A 21,759-nucleotide genomic window follows, 5' to 3' on the forward strand; every position below is an offset into this window, starting at 1 on the left:
GAGTCTGAGTCGTCGGGAGCAGCTCTCCTGATCACCTTTTGGACTAGAGGGGGATCACTGCCTAGGAGTGTGCAACACATTATGGAATGCAGGGGAAAAGCAGTTTGGGATGGCACAGGACTTAGTACGGGATGTTTAGGGGAGGAATCAAAGATGGGAAAAGGGAGAGGTTTAGGTGATTTGGGGAGGAACAAGAGCGGGAAAACAGAGGGGATAAAAAGGGCCAGTCACATGTAAACAGTTGGCTGGTCAGTATGCTTGTCTGGCCATGCCCTGTGCCTGACCAGCGCAGTCTGTCCTTTCTTATTTTTAAATTCCTTTCTAACTCTGTCCTGGTGAGGGCTCTCTAGTCTGCGTGCATGTGTGTGTCTGGGGGTGTGAGTGCAGCAACTGGGGTCAGACCACGGGTTGCAAGGCCCATGTGCTCATGGTGCCAGTGACTGGAGCGAGTGCAGGTGTGTGAGTGAGTGTGTGATTGCTAGCGAAGATCAAGCTGGTGAACAGGTGAAGTGGCCTGAGAGCCAGGGGAGTGACTGGGTCTCTAAGGGCCAGCTCTGGGTGTGAGAGCGCCTGTGTGTCTCTAAGGGCGAGAGCACAGGGGGGTCAGACACTGGGACATGGGAAGTCCTGGCCAGCTGTGTATGTGCAACGGTCTGTACCAGCAACTGGAGTAGGGCTGTGGCCTCAGGGCCTTGTATGTCCAGGTGCCAGCAACAAGGGAGACTGGGATCCAGGGGCCAGCTACTAGGCAGACTGAGTGTCTGAGCCCAGCTGCTGGAGGGATCCAGCTTGTACATATGGATATAGAATCATAGAATGCTTTGGGTTGGAAGGGACCTTTAGAGGTCATCTAGCCCAACCCCCCTGCAGTGAGCAGGGACAGCTTTAACCAGATCAGGGTGCTCAGAGCCCCGTCCAACCTGACCTGGAATGTTTCCAGGGATGGGGCCTCCACTGCCTCTCTGGGCAACCTGTGCCAGTGCTTCACCACCCTCATTGTAAAAAATTTCTTCCTTATGTCTAGTCTAAATCTATTCTTCTTTAGTTTAAATCCATTACTCCTTGTCCTGTCACAACAGGCTTTGCTAAAAAGATTGCCCCCATCCTTCCTATAGGCCCCCCTTTAAGTACTGGAAGGCCGCAATAAGGTCTCCTCGCAGCCTTGTCTTCTCCAGGCTGAACAACCCCAACTCTCTCAGCCTGGCCTCGTAGGAGAGGTGCTCCAGCCCTCTGACCATTTTTGTGGCCCTCCTCTGGACCCGCTCCAGCAGGTCCATGTCCTTCTTGTGCTGAGGGCTCCAGAGCTGGACGCAGTGCTCCAGGTGGGGTCTCACCAGAGCAGAGCAGAGGGGCAGAATCCCCTCCCTCGACCTGCTGGCCACAGGCTATATATATATATATATATATACTCTCACTAGTGCTGTTCATCATCTTGATTAAGGGTCTGGATGATGGGGCAGAGTCTGAACTGTGTCTATCAAAAATAGTAATGCAAACTTTCTGAAAAGGAGTGAAGAAGGTGATGCCTCGTCATCATGAGCTCGTATAGAAAGCTTAGAAATCAGCATTGATGATTCTGTTTTCCTTTAGGAATGGATTGCACCTGGATTTTTGTAATAGAGCTACTTTTGTTGATATGAAGGTAGCCCCTCTACCTTGAGTGACATACATTTTTACATACAAGTGTTTTTAAGTCATTTTTATCATGAAAGGAGGTGATTTAACATAACTGCTGTCCCTGTATTCTTTATGAAAAATTCATTGAGCAGTTGTACCTCCTACACCTCTTACCTTTTGTTGTATACTAGGTGCAGGCAATATGCCCCAGCATCTACAAAAAATGTATTTTTACATGTATTATTAAATGTCTCGATTATTAGGTTCAGATGGTTCTATTATTATAGTCTATCTCACTAGCAGGATTTCAGAATCCTCTTGATCAAAAATTGATTTTTGTTATGATAATGAACAATTTCCAGCATAGGTATGAATCACATTACGTGTCATTTTAAAGCTGGTGTGCATTAATTACATGGATTTTCTGCTGGGGAGATCTCTGTGATTATGGTATGCTCCTCCATCATGTTTTGTCCAGGGAGGAGAAACTGGCTCAAGAACTCTGCTTTTGGGAAATGAGGCTGCCAGAGCTGCCTTGTGCAACATCATTGTAGGCCACAGTGGTTTGATGAAATACTGCAATTGCAGAACTTTTAACACAAGCCATATTTCAATGGCTTTGTAACTGAGGGAAGAACCAGCAGCAAAAACCTTACCTTGACCTTACCTTGCAAATGGTATAACAACTTAGACTGCTGAACCAGAACACTGCTCCAAAAGGAACTGACACAACAAAGAGAAAATTGCCTCCAGAATGTTCTCGGCCAGTTGAGACTTTCACATAGTGACATGTAAAGCACAGATATTCTCTGCTATGATTGTTTGGCCGATCCATCATGCTGAAGTATTTTCACATTCTCCTGTTCCCTTTTTCAGTCAAGCAGTCTCTGCTTTTCTGTGCCTGATACGCTGGTTTGCATATGGGGGAAAAAAATATTATCATTGTGAAATGCACAAGTTTATGGAAAGGTGCTGTGTTCAATGCTTCCTGGAGTGAGTAGCTATTCTTCTTCCACTCAGCTTGGGAGCGTTGGTTCCTCAGTCATTATGTCAGGCTTGGGGATGGCTATATATGTATGTACTCAGTTGCAGTCAGTGGGGGGAGGGGTTATGGCCTTCTATGCAGGCAGGTCCCCTGTATCTTGCCCATGGTCATGTCCCTGTTAACTATTAGATCTTGCTACCTATAGCTGCAGGACAGTGTGACCTCTGTTTCATGGTTAGCAAAGGGTGGATCCAAACAGCAGAAAGTAAGGTCTCTACCCTGCTGCATGCACCTTGTGGTCTGAGCTGTAAATTACCTAATTTCCCCATCCCTCCTTTGCCTCTGCTATGGGTATTTCATGGTTCAGCTGGGTTGACAGTTGCCTGGTATCCCATCTACCAAGCATGCATGACCCATCCCAGTCTCTCTTTTCCTCTGGACATGCTTCTGCTAATGCAACTATTTCCTCTCTTTCCTATCAAACTAGGCTTATTTCTGACTCTCTTGAACCTCATGGATGTTCCCCTGTGATCTCCAGCTCTGTTGCAAGTACTTCTGATATTGCGCTATCTCATGTTCCACCTCAGTTGTATCTTCTCTCCTTCAGCAAGACTGGTGCTTCTTCAGCTTTTACAGTTAGAACTGGTCAAAACTCAGAGTTTCCCTTTCACACATCTTATCCTTTGTAGGTTTTCATTTCTTTTTTATGTCTGGTTTGAATTGGGGATGGATTTAACTTGAAAATCCAGAAACTTAATTTCAAAGGTTTTATATTTTTTTCCCATTTTGCTTTAGCAGTATTCATTCTTGCAAATGTTTTTTCAGCCAAAATTATTGTTAAAATAGGAGTCATACTTAGTGATTTATAAAATACAGAAGTGGAGAAGATGAATCATAGAAACCTAGAAGGACTTAGATCAGAAGGGACCTCTGGAGGTGTCTGGTCCAACATCCTGCTCAAAGCAGAGCTAACCCCAAATCAGATTGCTCAGAGCGTTGTCCAGTCAGATTTTAATCATCTCCAAGGATGGAAATCCCACCATCCCTCCAGGCACGTGTCCCAGGGTTGCACCACTCACAAGGGGAAGAATCTTTTATTTAAGTCCTATTTGAATGTGCCTTTGCTGCAACTTGTGCCCATTGCCGATTGTCCTTTAATTGTGCACCTCTGAGAGGAGTCTGGCTCTGTCTTCCCTATAACCCCCCTTTAAGTAGTGGATGACTGCAACCAGATCCCCCTTTGCCCACCTCCCTCAGTCTCTCCTTGTATGTCACGTGCTCCAGCCCCCAACCATCTTGGTGGCTTTCCACTGGACTTGCTCCAGTTTGCCAACACTTCTCTTACACTGGGGAGCCCAAAACTGGACACAGTACTCCAGATGTGGTATCACCAATGCCAGTTAGAGGGGAGTAGTCAGTTCCCTTAACCTGCTGGCTACTCTTTGTAATACAGCCCAGGATGCTGTTGGCTGCCTTTGCCACAAGGGCACACTGATGGCTCATATTTAACTTGTCCACCAGATGCTTTTATCATAGAATCATCTAGGTTGGAAAAGACCTGTAAGATCATCCATCATTAACCTAACACTACCAAATCCACCACTAAACCAATTACGGGTAGAGTAGCAATTTCATGTTGCCTGGCTTGCTGGCTGGATTACTTTTTAATGAAAGTAAAAACTAGGAATCATTAAGGTTGGAAAGGATCTCTAAGATCATCAGTCCAGCCATCATCCCAACACCACCATGCCTACTAAACCATGTCCCAAAGTGCCACATCTACCCATTTTTTGAACACTTCCAGGGATGGTGACTCCACCACCTCTCTGGGCAGCCTGTTCCAATGCTTGACTACCCTTTCCGTGAAGAAATTTTTCCTAATATCCAATCTAAACCTCTCCTGGTGCAGCTTGAGCCCATTTCCTCTTGTCCTATCGCTAACTACTTGGGGGAAGAGACTGACACCCACCTCGCTACAACCTCCTTTCAGGTAGTTGTAGAGAGCGATAAGGTCTCCCCTCAGCCTCCTCTTCTCCAGACTAAACAACCCCAGTTCCCTCAGCCGCTTCTCATAAGGCCTGTGCTCCAGACCCTTCGCCAGCTTCGTTGCCCTTCTCTGAACACGCTCCAGCACCTCAATGTCTTTCTTGTATTGAGGGGCCCAAAACTGGACACAGTATTCCAGGTGCGGCCTCCCCAGCGCCGAGTACAGGGGGACAATCTCCTCCCTGCTCCTGCTGGCCACACCATTCCTGATACAAGCCAGGATGCTGTTGGCCTTCTTGGCCACCTGGGCACACTGCTGGCTCATGTTCAGCCAGCTGTCAACCAGCACCCCCAGGTCCTTTTCAGCCAGGCAGCTTTCCAGCCACTCTTCCCCAAGCCTGTAGCGTTGCATGGGGTTGTTGTGACCCAAGTGCAGGACCTGGCACTTGGTCTTGTTAAACCTCATACAGTTGGCCTCGGCCCATCGGTCCAGCCTGTCCAGGTCCCTCTGCAGGGCCATCCTACCCTCCAGCAGATCGACACTCCCACCCAGCTTGGTGTCATCTGCAAACTTACTGAGGGCGCACTCAATTCCTTCACCCAGATCATTGATGAAGATATTAAACAAGACTGGCCCCAAAACTGAGCCCTGGGGAACACCGCTTGTGACCGGTTGCCAACTGGACTTAACTCCATTCACCACTACTCTCTGAGCTCGGCCACAAAGCCAGTTTTTTATCCAGCGAAGAGTACACCTGTCCAAGCCATGAGCTGCCAGCTTCCCAAGGAGAATGCTGTGGGAGACGGTGTCAGAGGCTTTGCTGAAGTCCAGGTAGATGATGTCCACAGCCTTTCCTTCATCCACCAGGCGGGTCACCTGGTCATAAAAGGAGATCAGGTTGGTCAAGCAGGACCTGCCTTTCATGAACCCATGCTGGCTGGGCCTGATCCCCTGGTTGACCTGCACTTGCCTGTTGAGTTCACTCAATATGAACCTCTCCATAATCTTTCCCGGAACTGAGGTCAGGCTGACAGGCCTGTAGTTCCCTGGGTCCTCCTCCTTCCGGCCCTTCTTGTAGATGGGCGTCACATTGGCAAGCCTCCAGTCATCAGGGACCTCCCCTGTTAACCAGGACTGCTGATAGATGATGGAAAGTGGCTCGGAAAGCTCCTCTGCCAGCTCCCTTAATACTCTCAGGTGGATCTCATCCAGCCCCATAGACTTGTGAGTGTCCAGGTGGCATAGCAGGTCATTAACTGCTTCCTCCTGGATTATGGGGGCTCCATTCTGCTCCCTGTCCCTGTCTCCCAGCTCAGGGGGCTGAATACCCTGGGGATAACTGGTCTGGCTATTAAAGACAGAGGCAAAGAAGGCATTAAGTACCTCAGCCTTTTCCTCATCCTTGGTGACAATGTTCCCCTCCACATCCAGCAAAGGATGGGGATTCTCCTTGGCGCTCTTTTTGTTGTCAATGTACTTGTAAAAACATTTTCTATTATGTCTTACAACAGTGGCCAGATTGAGTTCTAGCTGGGCTTTTGCCTTTCTAATTTCCTCCCTGCATGACCTAACAAGATCCCTGTACTCTTCCTGAGTTGCCTGCCCCTTCTTCCAAAGCTGGTAGACTCTCCTTTTTTCCCTGAGTCCCAGCAAAAGCTCCCTGTTCAGCCAGGCCGGTCGTCTTCCCTGCCAGTTGGTCTTACGGCACATGGGGACAGCCCGCTCCTGCGCCCTTAAGACTTCCTTCTTGAAGAAGGCCCAGCCTTCCTGGACCCCTTTGCCCTTCAGGACTGCCTCCCAAGGGACTTTCCCACCAGTGTCCTGAACAGGCCAAAGTCTGCCCTCCGGAAGTCCATGGTAACAGTTTTGCTGCCCCTCCTCCTTACGTCACCAAGAATAGAGAACTCTATCATATCATGGTCGCTAAGCCCAAGACGGCCTCCGACCATGACATCTCCCACAAGTCCTTCTCTGTTTGTAAACAGCAGGTCAAGCGAGGCACCTCCCCTGGTAGGCTCACTCCCCAGCTGCGTCAGGAAGTTATCTTCCACACACTCCAGGAACCTCTGAGACTGTTTCCTCTCTGCTGTGTTGTATTTCCAGCAGATGTCTGGCAAGTTGAAGTCCCCCACAAGAACAAGGGCCAGCGATTGCGAGACTTCTGCCAGCCGCTTATAGAACACTTCATCTGTCTCTACATCCTGGCTGGGTGGTCTATAGCAGACTCCCAGCAGGACGTCTGCCTTGTTGGCCTTCCCCCTCATCCTTACCCAGAAGCACTTGACCTTATCATCACCACTGTCAAGCTCTATACAGTCAAAGCACTCCCTAACATACAGAGCCACCCCACCGCCTCTCCTTCCCTGCCTATCCCTTCTGAAGAGCTTATAGCCACCCAGTGCAGCACTCCAGTCATGAGAGTCATCCCACCATGTTTCTGTGACAGCGACTATGTCATAGCCATCCTGCTGCACAAGGGCTTCCAGCTCCTCCTGTTTGTTGCCCATGCTGTGTGCATTGGTGTACATGCACTTGAGACGAGCTATCGATTTCACCCCCAACGTTGCCATGCAACCCCTGGGCTCCTCTCTACTGAACCTGGTTATATGCCCTTCCCCCTTCAAACCTAGTTTAAAGCCCTCTCAATGAGTCCTGCCAACTCATGGGCGAGAATCCTTTTTCCCCCTCCCTCAGTCTCTCTTTGTATGTCATGTGCTCCAGCCCTCACCACTAGATTTACTAAAATTTGTCAACATCTCTTATCATTTTTGGAACTGGAGCCAGATGACAAACATGTCAAGTACAAATTCCTCATGCAAGCTAAAGCCATCTTACTGTATCAAAGTCCAGGACTCAGTTGTAAGTGACCTCTGGAGATTATCCAGTCCAATCCCCCTACCCAAGCAAGGTCACCTAGAGTCATTTACTCAGGGCCACATCCAGTTGAGTTTTGATTATCTCTAAAGATGGATAAGGAATTGGCTGAATGGCCACATCCAAAGTGTTACAGTCAAGGGCTCAATGTCCACATGGAAACCAGTAACGAGTGGTGTCCCTCAAGCATCTGTACTGGGACCAGTACTGTTTAATATCTTCATTAATGACATCATAGACAATGGGATTGAGTGCACCCTCAGCAAGGTTGCAGATGACACCAAGCTGAGTGGTGGATTTGATACTCTAGAGGGAAGGGATGTCATCCAGAGGGACCTTGACAGGCTTGAGGAGTGGGCCCATGGGAACCTCATGAAGTCCAACAATGCCAAGTGCAAGGTTCTGCACCTAGTTTTGGAGCAATTCCCAATATCAATACAGACTGGGGGATGAATGGATTGAGAACAGCTCTGCAGAAAAGGACTTAGGGATACCAGTGGACAAAAAATTGGACATGAGCCACCAATGTGCACTTGCAGCCCAGAAAGCCAACCAAATCCTGGGCTGCATCAAAAGAAGCATGGTCAGTGGTTCATGGGAGGTTGATTTTCCCCCTCTACTCTGCTCTTGTTAGACCCCACCTGGAGTACTGCATCCAGCTCCAGGGCCACCAGCACTTCATCCATGGAAATGTTCAAGGTCAGGTTGGATGTGGCTTTGAGCAACCTGATTGAGTGAAAGATGTCCCTGCCTACAGCAGGGGGGTTGGACTAGATAATCTTTAAAGGTCCCTCCTGCCCCAGACCATTCTATGATGCTATGGAGACACAACAACCTCTCGGAGAACCTGTTCAAGTGCTCAGTCACCCTCAAGGTAAAAAGAGTGTTCTCTTGCATTCAGACAGAACTTCCTGTGTTTCAATTTGTGCCCATTGCCTCTGGTCCTGTCGCTGGGCACCACTGAAAAGAGCCTGGCTCCATCATGATCTTTGTTCCTGCCCATCAGATATTTATACACGTTAAAGATAATAAGGCTCCCCATTAGCCTTATCTTCTGCAGGCTGAAGAGTCCCAGCTCTCTCAGATGAGGGGAGAGCAGTGGAAGGCCTTTGACACCGTCTCCCATAAGATCCTCACAGAGAAGATGTTGATGTATCGCCTGGATGAGCAGACAGTGGGGTGGGTTGGCAACTGGCTGAACAGCTGGGCCCAGAGGGTGGTGATCAGTGGCACGAAGTCTAGCTGGAGGCCGGTAACTAGCGGTGTACCCCAGGGGTCAATACTGGGTCCGATCCTGTTCAACATCCTCATGAATGACCTGGATGACGGGTAGACAGACTGTACCCTCAGCGAGTTTGCTGATGATACAAAACCGGGAGGAGTGGCTGATACACCAGAGGGTTGCGCTGCCATCCAGAGGGACCTCGACAGGCTGGAGAAATGGGCAGGCAGGAGCCTCGTGCGGTTCGACAAGGGGAAGTGCAAAGTCCTGCACCTGGGGAAGAACAACCCCATGAACCAATAAATGCTTGGGGCCACCAAGCTGGAAAGCAGCTTTGCAGAAAAGGACCTGGGGGTCCTGATGGACACTAAGTTGAACATGAGCTGACAATGTGCCCTTGCTGCAAAGAAGGCTAACAGTATCGTGGGCTGCATTAGGAAGAGTGTTGCCAGCAGGTCGAGGGAGGTGATCCTTTCCCTCTACTCAGCACTGGTTGAGGCCAAATCTGGAGTCCTGTGTCCAGTTCTGGGCTCCTCTGTACAAAAGAGATATGGATATACTGGAGAGAGTCCAGCAAAGTGCCACATAGATGGTTTGGGACTGGAGCATCTCTCCTATGAGGAAAGGTTGAGAGAGCTGGGACTGTTTAGCCTAGAGAAGGCTCAGGGGGGAGTTCATCAAGGTGTGTAAATATCTGCAAAAAAGACAGACTCAGGCCATTTTCAGTGCTGCCCAGTGACAGGACAAGAGGCAATGGTCACAAACTGAAACACAGGAGGTTCTCTCTGTGAACATCAGAAAATACTTTTTTACTGTGAGGGCAACTGAGCACTGGAACATGTTGCTCAGAAGTTATGGAGTGTCCCTCCTTATATATTCAAAAGCTGTCTGGACATGGTCCTGGGCAGCTGGCTCTAGGTGGCCCTAAATGATTTACCTTCCGCAAAACCCATGCTGACAGCTCCCAATCAGTTTTTTGCTTTTTTCCCCATGTGCCCAGAAACATGTTCCCAAAAGTCTCACTCTCTGATGTTCCCAGGGACTGAAGAGAGGCTGACAACCTGGGGACCAACTGGAAAACTTCCCCTTTCTCCATTTTTCCAAGATGACAGAGTGGCCCTGCCAGGACATCAACCAGTTCTCTCAGCAACCTTGGATGCAGCTTGTCAGGTCCTATGGGCTTCTATTATTGGTCACGTTCCCTCAAGTAATCCCTGACACAATCCTCATCCACCGTAGGCAGTTCTTGAACCCTTTCTCTTAGGCCTCTGTGCTTAGTGACTTTGTTGGCAAAGACTGAGGCACAGAAACCATTAAGCAACTCAAGTCTTCTGTATATCTGCTGTCACAATCACCCACCCCATTAAGCAACAGGGCTGCATTTTTCTTGTTCAGTCTTTTACTACTAATGCAGTGGTAGAAGCTCTTGTTGCCTTTGATGTCCCTTCCAAGTCTCCACTCCAGTTGAGCTTTAGCTTTCCTCACATCATCCCTACCCGTGTAGGCATTGTTTCTAAATTCCTCCTTTGTAGCCTCCCAATGTACTGCCTTTTTGCGTTGGCACTCAGTCATGAGTTCCCTGCTTAAGCAAGCAAGTCCCCTGCTGCACCTAGTTGTTTTTCTGATTGATTGGGATGGACTGTTCTTGTGCTTGGAGGAGCCAGCTTTCCTGAGCTCCTTTGCCCTTCAGGGCTGCCTCCCATTGCATCCCACATACCAGTTCCATAAAAACGGTGAGCTCTGCTCTCCTGAAATGCAAGGTCTGTACTATGCCCCCCCCCAAAGGATCTCAAAAGCCACTATTCCAGAGTCACTACAGCAGAGACTACCATAGATTACCAAATTGGGAAGGGGAGGTGGGGGGGGGAAGAAGAGATGGATGTGGTATAGTCATCCAGGTTGTTAATGAAAATATGAAATAGCATTGGTCCCAGAATCAATTGCTGAGAGACACCACTAGCAGCTGCTCGACAGTTGAGCTCTGTACTGCTCATCACAACCCTTTGAGACCAATGATTCAGCCAATTTTCTAACCACATTATAGTCCACTTATCCAATTTAAATCTCACCAATTTGGCTGTATTTTCTTGGCAGCTCTGCCCAACAAGTAAAATGCAAAACACAAGCAACACACCCCAGCCTGATCACACATCATTGGACAAAGGAATCAAAATCCAAAGTAGTAGCGGGCCTTCAACACTTGGACAGGGAATGTTTTCCACATCTAAAAGTTATGAACAAGGCTGATTATGAAGAAATGTTTCATCAGAGGATCATGAATTAAACCTGGGAGTTGTCCAGGAACATGGCTCTGCAAGCATAAAGAACAGCTCCTCCACTACCCCAAAAAAACCCACCATACACAGTACTTCAGCAGCGTGTGGTGAAGTACTGTGTGTGTACACAGTACTATCTTCACTAACAGAAGGTATGAAAGCAGCAACAAGTGACATGCAATATCATGGAGGGGGAGGGCAAGGAGAAAGAGGCAGATGGTAGTGAGCGGGAATTGGGTGTTAAGGAACACAGGCAATTTATTTCTAAGGCCAAAAAGGTATCATTCAAACAGGAAATTTGTCAGAAGTTTGCAGATAATGGTGAATAAAACCAGCAGGATTGCAAGAAGAATTGAAGCAGGATGCTAGCAGAGCAAGCAGGTTTGTAGGTAACTAGGGTACAGTTAAGCAACATGACTGTCTCCTAATGCTGAATAAAGAGCAGTAGTTATATTTGCAGAGTACCAGGACAGCTCCTAAGGGGAAAAATAAAGCAATCTGCAAAGAACATAACTGTCACTGATAAATAGTTGATCATGGGCAAAAGAGGTAAAGTGAGATCTAGAAGGGCAACAACAGAATATTAGTCAGCACAAGGAGCCAGTTTTAACAGCATTAACAGACCATATCCTTGGTGGGATAGCTCACCTGACTGGGATACTGCAATGGATGGTTACAAGCTATTCAGAAAGACATAAAAGATAGAAGAGGAGGAGGGGTGAAGACAGCTCAACTCAAAGAAGCCTCAGGTCTGCAGGCCCTGATTCTCATCAGGGATTTCAGCCACCCTGGTAGTTGCTGGGAAAGCAACATGGCAGTGCCCAAGCACTCTAGGAGATTTCTGGAGCACACTGAGGACAACTTCCTAATGCAAATGCTGGATGTGCTGCCTAGGAGTGGCACTCTTCTGGAACTACTGCTTACAAATAAAGAAAACTTGTTTGGAGACATGACCCTCAACAACAGCCTTGGCTGCAGTGACCACAAGATTGTAGAATTTAACATCCTAAGGGGTATGAGGAAGACAGACCCTGGACTTTGGAAAAGTGGAAGTCAAGCTGCTCAGGAAACTGCCAGGAGGCCTCCCATGGGAGCCTCACTTGAAGGGCAGAGGAGCTCAGGTATGCTGGGAGATTTTCAGAGACAGCCTTCTTGATACACAAGAGCAGTCCAGCCCCCCCAAGAAGGAAAAGGAGAAGGCATAACAAGAAACCAGCCTGGTTACACCCTGAGCTACCAAGAGTGCTCAAATGCAAAAGAAACATATGAAATGGAAAAGGGGTAAGAATCCCAAAGAGGAATATAAAAATACCAAAATGCAGTTAGGAAAAAAAGAGCTCAGGTAGAGCTCAAACTGGCAAGACATGCAAAGAATAACAAGAAAGGCTTCTATAGTTATGTTAGTAGCAAGTGGAAGTACAAGGAAGATGCAGGTCCACTGCTGAATGGGACTAGCAAGTTAGTTTACAACTGGCACAAAAAAGGCTGAGGTACTTGATTCCTTCTTTGCCTCAATCTTCACAGGTTGGGTCAGCCTCCAAGTCTCTATGTCAAAAAACAATGACAAAAGAAACTGAACCACTGATAGTAGAGGAGGGTCAAGTTAGGAAAAATCTACTAATGGGACATATAAGTCTATGGGACCTGACAGGATGCATCTGAGGATGCTAAGACTTGGTTGACATTATTGCTGTCAGAAAAATGTACTAATATCCCCCACTCATACTACAGTAAACCACATGAAATCTTTCACACAAAAGGTTTTAAAAAGATCTATTACAAGGAAGCCCCTTGCCTTTTTGTAAAAGGCTCTAAAACCAAAGGCAAACAATATAGGTGCCTATTCAGAACTGAAATGGAGCAGAAACATTTTAAATCAAAAGCCAGAAGGTAAATAAAATATGCTTGGGTTTTTCTTTAAGTACCACCAAACAAGGAATGAAACTCTTAACATCACAGGAGTTTAAAACCTGAATCTAATGACTGTCACTAAACAGCATCCAGGCCAACAGTCTAAGATTCCTCTAGGTGCTTTACTGTGTTTAACTCGTGCAATGAGCTTGCTTTTTTCTTTTTTTTTTGTGAACCAGAAGTTCTATTTTTAAGTTGCATTTACTGACTTGTACTTACTTCAGTGAAAGAGAATAGTCGTGTGTGTTTGTTTGACTATTTCTTACAAGGTAGCTACATTCTTTACATAACCGTAACAGGTTTTCAGCCTCTGTCCGACTGATTGCTCCATGATACCACCTAGAACAAAGTCAGAGAGAAAACACTCATTTATTCTAACTCACACTACTTTCGTTACTTCATTTCTTTAAATTATGAACTAGTTAACATTTTAAGGATAGCATCTTAAGGATATCAAAGATTTAAAAAAAATAATTGCTTGCATTATCTAACTATATTTTTACAGCTTGAGAAGGGTTGTAGATCTTTTTGGCTGAAAGATAAAGCTTAGATGAAGGCACACATTGTCATGTATATGCAGATTCCCATCCAGTAGAACATATATATAATCTCTAATTTGAGAACACTAGGAGATCTCCAACACATATACTTATTCTGTATCCCCCACCCAATAAAGAAAATGTCAATATTTCAACTGAACTGATCTACTAGTATACATATATTTATTTGGGAGCAAAACTGAGAAAAACTAAAATCTCATGTGAAGCATAGGAACAGTTAAAATTGGGAGAAATTTGCAATAAAACTGAAATGAAGAAAAGTGATAGAGAAGTCTGTTTTCCCACTGAAAAGAGCTAAAAAAACACTTTTTCTATACAGGGTTGTAAATGGGGGGGTAGGGGAGGGGTGTCCTTTAAACTGTCCATGCAAGAGAAGAGCCTCCTGGGGATTTACCATACTGCATCTGGGATTAAAACCTTGCAATCCAGGAACAAATGCTTCATAGGACATAAGATATGTTTCCACACACACACCCCCCCACACCCCTGCAACCTTCGCTAGCTACATAATATGCTTGGCATCACATTGTGTTAATCTCATCTCTGAGGGAATCCACACACACACAATTGTCAGTTGTACTCTGAAGCACAAGGAACAGTGACAGTCCTTGTGCAAAAGTTTCTTTCTATTTATATTAATCTTATTTCCCTGCTAACTTCCTCCAAGAAGGGAGTTGTTCCAACTAAACACTAAGCAAGTAATTACCAGAGAAATTCTTTTGACTGAAGTGGCATACTGGGGTTCAGAACATGAATGCCAGCTCTGTTGCCAAATCTGGTGAACAGCCTAAAGAAAAGTTGGTACTGACATTGAAAATTCATGGTGTGCCCTCTCCAGTTACAACCAGAGTCTGCATTAGAAAGAGCTAACAGGAGAGTTATGCTCTTGCATATTCAGGACAGACTAGAAAACAGCCTTTTACAGCCCCACCACGTGACAAGCAGCATTGAAACTTGTTATAGATGTTTTGGGACAATGTTTCTCCCTTTCCCCTTACTGCTGAAGGATATTTCTCAATCAGCAATGTAAAGGCAAGTCTGTCTAGTCTTTCCCCTTCTGACACTTTTATATGGAGGAAGCAAAGCAATTTCACCAAATTTCCTTGTATCCAAAACTTACTACACACAGTTAGGGATTTCTTACTCCCAAGCATATAAAAGTAATTTCCCAATATGTTATCACAGGCTGATATTTTTGCCTGTTTAGAAAACTTACTAACCTAAGACTTCAGCAAACACTTTAATTAGCATGCTGCTTTTCCTCTGGATCCTGTCCAGCTCCAGCACCTGCCAGAATCCACATTTCTAAAAATGGAATCTGTTTTCAGAGAGAAAAACTCTAACAGGCATTGTGGAAAGGTCTCATATGGATAAAACTTGATCAGTTTGAAATGAGATCATAAACAACTTGAAGTACACTAAAGCCAAGCTCTTCCATTTTGTGACATGTTATTGGTGCTTCATTAACCATATATCCATTTCAGGTAGATAGAGAACAGACAACCAAGATTCAGGTGGGAATAGCTTGCATTGCTTGAGGAATTAAATAAAATAAAACTGTAATTGCATTATTGGTTTTAACCTGAAATGGTCAGAAGAATTTGTGCATTTATTGCAAATTAAGAACTAAACAGTAATGTCAAATTTTTCCATGGTTTAAGCAGCACAACAACACTCAGAAGTTATATTAAAAGAGAAAGCCATATTTCAATTTTAGAGTCAAAACTAATTGATTCTCAACTCTTGGTAATATTTTTAGTGTGAGAGAGTTGTTGGAATTTTTTCCTCCTCTAAAACTACTGAACTCCCAGACCAAATTTTATAGTCAAACTTCAGAAGGGTATAAATCATACACTTACAGTACATTCACTGAGTGACTTAACAGTAATGGTTGCTATTTCTTCTGTTGGAGATAAGTCCACACTCTTTCAACAAGCAGTGGCCTGAAAGCTTTGGCTGGTGACAAAGCATTATCACCAAAAGACAAAACTTTTGGAGTCCTTTTCTCCAAGCCACAAATTGACAGAGAGGAGGATTTCTTTTAGTGAAGGTTTTGAGGTGCAATAAGAGCTAAAATTCAGTGCTAAACTTCAAGATTGCTGCCATTCAGGGACAAAGGCTTTTCAGAATAGGGTAGCCAAAGCCATAGTAAATTATGGCCTTCCATTCCATCAAACCCAGTTCTGCATCTAACCTAGAACCAAGGTATCTGGAATGGGACTGGTTTCAGGGATTCAAACCATAGCGCTCTGCCCCTACCAAGACTCTAAGTTGGTCTCTTTGGTATATGCAGACATCAGTCTAAGTAGTATAAACTATACTAGGAAGAGATTTTTTTTTTTTCTCCTTTGTATGACAGGAGATTCCTGCCCCTGTGTTACAGTGCATGGTGGGTCATTCCACCACACAAACCAGTCCAGTCAAACACTTTGGGCAAGAACAACAGTAAGGCACAGAAGAGGCCAATTTTATGAATAATTGAAATTTCTTTAAGGACCCCCACCCCCAATTTTAAAGCTGATAAAAGCCATTTCAAAACATGGTCATGAGTTTTGTAATGGCATAGTAAGCAAACAAAAAAACCCCACATAAACCAAAACCATACACCACACAGAAGCACCTTTGAGAACTCTGTAACAGGTCCTGACAATCTCTTTAGAGCACAGCAGTACAGCTAGAAGATAAGGCATGTCCAAGATACTAAAAATATATTATATGATAAAGATAGGGAATTTAAGAAGTTTTAAAGTAGAGTTCTGATGTATGTGATAAACCTTGTTTTTTAACTAGTGAAATGAAATCAACATAGAAATAGAACAAACTGCTTATAACTTTGACAAGTAGAAAAGCTCACTGCCCCTCAGGAGAGTTTGGGAGAGGCTCCTAACTAATTTTGGTTTTATCCCCCACCACAATTATTTACGCTTTTATGCCCCCCTGTAATTACTTACACTTTGTAGAAAAAACAAGGACAGTTTGGCACGAGTGCTAACCCAAGGGGGCACATCTATGCAAAACAAGGTAAGGCAGACAGTGCATAGAAAGACTGTCCCCAGAAGCAGGGAGGCAAAGAGGTAGAGAGAACAATTACTGCATTTACTCACGTTTGTTTTTCCAGTGGAATAGTTGGGTCTACTGTGTCCCCCAAGCTGCCACAAAGTTCCAGACTGCTGTTTTTAATCGGTCTAAAGCCTCCTCCAGATGCTCGTAGCTGCCAGTGCTGGTCATTTGAGGGTAAAGATACTTGCTGTTTCTCAATTCCATTAAACTGGACTGCAAGATATACAGTAGTTACCTCTCCAAACAAGCAAGCTTCACAACAAACAACATAGCACTTTAGAGGAGCTTTACACTTCCCAGGGAGGATAAACATGCATCTGCTAGTATGAGATGGGTTTATCTACAAAAATATCTAAATCACCTAAGGATAATTTTAATTGAACACAATACAGCTCTAAAAACCTCTTGCCCTTTTACTACTTGATAACCTAATCTGCATTGTTTTCAAACCCTAGTAAAATTATCAGTGCTCGTTTTAGCACTTTGAAAGTCTCTTCCCCATAAGGTACAATTGCTGAAGTACCTCTCACAGTACCAGAGAGATTTTTCAGTCATTTCATCTGCTATAATTAAGGGGGGGGAGGTAAAAGTAGCAAGAATTCAACTTCCCTCAGCCTAAGTGTGATCATCTGAATGGTGATGTGTATGCAAATGCAAACAGCCAAAACACCTATCTGTCCACACCAGACATACTGGCAGGCAGTAATTATTAAAAAAAAAAAAATGTTGGCATGAGGCTGCCATGTTGAAATAATAGGGGACATCAAATGATGAAAATGGAAAATGCTATTTGCCATTTTCTCTCACAAGCTATATTACTCCAGCTAAAGCAGTATGTCTTATTTTGCAAAGTTATAATTTGCGAGCATTACAACTTCTGTAACAAAGCACACATTGATGAAGCCTGCATCCTGATGTCTATAAAACTTAGTTAGAATCTACAAATCTATAATTTCAACAAATCAGAGAGAACATTGGCAGAAGCAATCACAGGAGCACTGCTATCCACACACTCTCTTTGACTCCTTTCCCAGGTGTTTTTCAAATTTGCTTCCTGAACAACAAAAAAATTATAATGTTCTCAAGCTGAAGATACCCCCTATTTTCCCAGCTTAAAGTGAATTCTTATTGGTTTTCAGGTTATCTAGCAGGGTCTGTGCAGAATAAACTCCACAGATTAAACAAAGGTAAAATATTTCAACACACACACTGAGCAGTCACCTCCTGCACATTTCAGCAGCAACATTACAGAAAGCCATATGAGAAAACTTACAGAGCATCCTTGTACCAGCATATCTGGTATCTCTCTCATGCATCCAGAGCTCACAGCCAGTCAGTCAGGCATGCGGGTTATACTACTTGTTATGGGCAAAGAAAGAGAAACATACCGTCACAACCCAAACTGGGCTGCCCAGAGAGGATCATGGAGGTTCTGTGATTCCCTTGGGCTAAATTAGGGTGAAACAACACCAAACAACTGATTAAACACTTTATTGATGGCAAAAAAACCAACCTGAACTTGGAAAGCATAACAGTAGACAACCTCAACAAGAAAAGCACAACAATAGACAACATGGGTTCTAATTGAAATACTTGAAAGGAAAAATAAGAAAAGGAGAGAGAGATCACCACCCTTGGATCCCATGATGTTGATAATAAATGTGGCAATCCTCCAGTGGTGAGCATGCTGCTCTCAGAGTGCAGGGCCTCCAGCAGCACCGGGTGGGGGAAGGTAGGACCAAAACAACAGCATGGAATCCTCCAGTGACAGACACACACAAGACTCCTCGATGCTGACTTTAATAGGCCAGTCCCACCTTTAGTCTCGCCCCCCTCGAGGCTTGTTCCAGAATGTTCTCCATCTTCTGCACGGGCACCACTGTAGAGGGAAGGTGGTTGCGAGGGGTCTTTCGGGTGGTCGTGAGCCCCTTCCTCAAATGAACTCTACATGACCTTCGACCATGAGAGGGTGGAACTTCGAATCCTTCTACACAACTCCCGGCTCCTCCCTTCTCACCTGTGGTGCTATGCAGACCCCAATTTATCACTATGGAGACTTTAACTTGTCTCTATGCAGACCTTAACTTGCCTCACCACAATGTTTGAGACATTAACTCTTTCAGTCTCTCACACATACCTTGCATGTAAAGTTTATTTTTTATCTAATTAAAGCATTTTCAGTGTAATCAGGAAACAACTAAATCATTATTATTAGTCCAGTCATAGTGATTGTAACACCCACTATCTAAACACAAAGCAAATGTCATTAAGAATACTTCAGTTAAAATTTTTTTACTACAGAAAATCCTCCTAGTATTTACCCCTTTTTATCTCTGGTGTTATGCTGCTCACCCTTCCACTGCTCCTCTGGGTCCTAAAGCTGATGGTGCCCATCTTCCTTGGAGGAAAAATAGAAGGGGGGAGGTTACAGTGACTTGTCAGTGTCCCAAGTTCTTCAGGACTGTGATATTAATGGTAGGGATTTCTTCCTCCTCACTAGGGTCCACTTGGACCAATTTTACTGGTTTTCTAATATGCTTTACACCTTGTTCTTTCTTCACTGGTCTGTAACTCCACATTGCATCCAACTTTATTATATATGGTGTGTTCAATATATGTTGGATGATACTTTGTCCTTTTTGTTACCTCTAAAACTGTTTTTGCCCGTCTCTTAAGTTCACATTGCTATCTACAACTCACTAGTGCTCAGTCACTGATAGCCCTTGGCCTTTGCTATCATCTTAGGGTCTCATTCTACACAGTAAAACTACTCCTTATTCTATATTAAATGTATTAACAATAGGCATTATACCACACAACTGTATAAAGCTAAACAAAACAAATGAGGTACTAAACACCTGGTCATTAGATAGTTGCTGTTAAGGCTAAACAAGCTCCAGGCAGGCCAAGACAAACCCAGACAAAGGAAGTCTAACAGCCTCAGTCCTGAGGCCTTGCAGAATCAGTACAAAGCCTGTTACTAGCAACAGCAATAGTGTTGCAATAATATAGGATGGACTGGTCATCACAGGACTCTGAGATTAGCTCATATATGCACTCACACAAAAAAAAGAGATAACCTTAGAGCAGTATGATTCTTAAGACTAGGGTCTGTTTTATAACAGTAGCACACCCAAAGTTAGATTTCAGATACTTTTGAATGTTTTGTATGAATAATGAAGACATCTGCCTCTGGACTCCTGCCCAACATTTTTGGTGAATTAGACACTGCTGTCAGCTTGCTCTGTCATTAGTGTCAGATAGACCAAAGCTGGCAAGCACAGTACATAAAGTACCCTGGTTAGAGTGCACTTAGAATGGCCTGAAAATCAGGCCTGTTAACGATTTCACATCAACTTGGTATCTAACTTTATTACAAGGGTTCAGCAGCTCAGCTCCAGGCAGTCATATTTGAAAGCTTCCTGCTGTAGCACTACTTCTGTTTGCAGGTCATTGTTAAACTTCTGAGACTAACTGCATGCTTGACCCTTCACCACTCCCTACATGCCCTTTGGCTGATGCCATTATTTATTATGGGTGGCATGCCACAACACCCCTGCTCCAAGGTTAGGCCTCAACCTTCTATGCATCAGCACTTGCAGCCAGCAGGGCTGCTTCCACATTCAGGAGCTGTGTTGCAGCCATGCTGCCCTTAGCCTTGGCAAGCTTCTAAGACAGTTTGTACACCCCTTTAGTCTGGCAGATCTTAAGCTCCATGCCTGAAAATCTTGCCAACCTCAGACTCTTCCTGATCTGTGCATCCACAAAGTAGAAAGTGGGCTCATCCCACACTGTTTCAGCAGTAAACCTTAAAATGATGGCAGAATAACAAATGAGCACACCTGCACAAGTAATTGATCACAGGATAACTTGCTCCACTTCTTGCTGTCTGTTGGTTTAAGACTTTTACCCAGCAAATCAAGTGTTTAACTGCACAAGGCTCAGCATATCTATGCTTGGACATTGGCTCATCATTAGGAATTAGGAATTCCCTGAGCCTGTTGGCTGGTCTGTCACTTGTCAGAAGAAGTAGTGTCCTACTTCCTGCCAGCCTGCCTGATAACCATGGTTATGTAAGTCTTTGCGCTCCCAGATACTGGTGAATTACTGAATTTGCTGTCATTTCGACCTGGATAATTGTGCTACTGATCTGCAGTTGTTACTGTACCATTACTTAGTGCTAAATTGTTTATCCCTAAAGCTGTTGGACTGGTGTCTGTTACCGTATCACAAACGTATAACTCAGTGGGGCCACCTTAAGCCCTTACAAATCACCACCAAATGAAGCCTCTGCTGATTTTTGAGTCATGAAGGAAAAGAACACAAAGGAGCTGAGCCTTTGTCAGGCATAGCACAACCACTGCAACAAGACACAGGCATTTTCAGAGACAGGAAATATTTGGATTGAATTTAAGATTTCCCTGACCTACAAGTTATGATGTGGGAGAACTTCAGCAGTTCAAAATAGTTCCTCTGAAAACAAGTTCTATACATCCAGAGATATCCTAGCCTGAAAACACCACTAACAAGTACTGAAGAAAACACTGCTGAGTAGATGTGTTAGTGTATCAGAAGACATGATAAATACCAACTCTGTCTTACTTGTGTGCTGAGCCACTTTCCTTATGAGCATTTTTCAGAGCATTGGGAGGCCAGTAAGAAGTCGAATATCATAGGGGTGTCTCCTAGGAGCTGACGACTTACCATGTGTATCAGTGATCTAAAGGATGCAGTGGAGGGCATTCTCCAGAAGTTGGCAAATGACACCAAAAAGGGCAGAAACAATTGATATGCTCAGTGACAGAGTTGCCATTCAGAGGTACCTAGACAGGCTGGAGGAATGGGCCAACAGGCCAAATGCTAAATCCTGCACCCAGAAAGGAAGAACTCCTTGCAGTGATACAGGGACTGAATGGCTGGGGAGCAGCTCTCCTAAAAATAGACCTGGGAGTCTTGGCAGACAACAAGGTGACTGTGAGCCAGTGGTGTGCCCTGGCAGCAAAGGTGGCCAATGGCATCCTGGGATGTATTAACAAAAGCCTAGCTAGCAGATTGAGGGAAGCAGTTCTTCTCTACTCAGCACTCATTAGACCACATCTAGAACACTTGTATTGGGTTTGCATGGCAAGGTTTTGGTAGCAGGGGGGGCTACAGGGGTGGCTTCTGTGAGAAGATGCCAGAAGCTTCACCTATGTCTGATAGACCCAATGCCAGCCGGCTCCAAGATGGACCCGCCATTGGCCAAGGCCAAGCCAATCAGCAACGGT

At 44.9% G+C, this 21,759-nt stretch overlaps 1 protein-coding gene across 1 annotated transcript in view; it reads right to left on the reverse strand.

Moving 5' to 3' along the window:
- The window catches only part of LOC142596520 (SH2 domain-containing adapter protein B-like), a 124,136-nt gene that overhangs the window by 12,497 nt on the left and 89,880 nt on the right, over positions 1 to 21,759 (reverse strand). Inside the window, exons 4-5 of the mRNA XM_075725666.1 lie at positions 16,537 to 16,705; positions 13,092 to 13,211 (exon numbers count right to left, since the gene is read on the reverse strand). Coding sequence (XP_075581781.1) covers positions 13,092 to 13,211; positions 16,537 to 16,705 — 289 coding nt within the window. The remainder of the gene's footprint in view (positions 1 to 13,091; positions 13,212 to 16,536; positions 16,706 to 21,759) is intronic.

The sequence above is a fragment of the Pelecanus crispus genome, chromosome W (assembly GCF_030463565.1).
Source record: "Pelecanus crispus isolate bPelCri1 chromosome W, bPelCri1.pri, whole genome shotgun sequence".
NCBI lineage: Eukaryota > Metazoa > Chordata > Aves > Pelecaniformes > Pelecanidae > Pelecanus > Pelecanus crispus.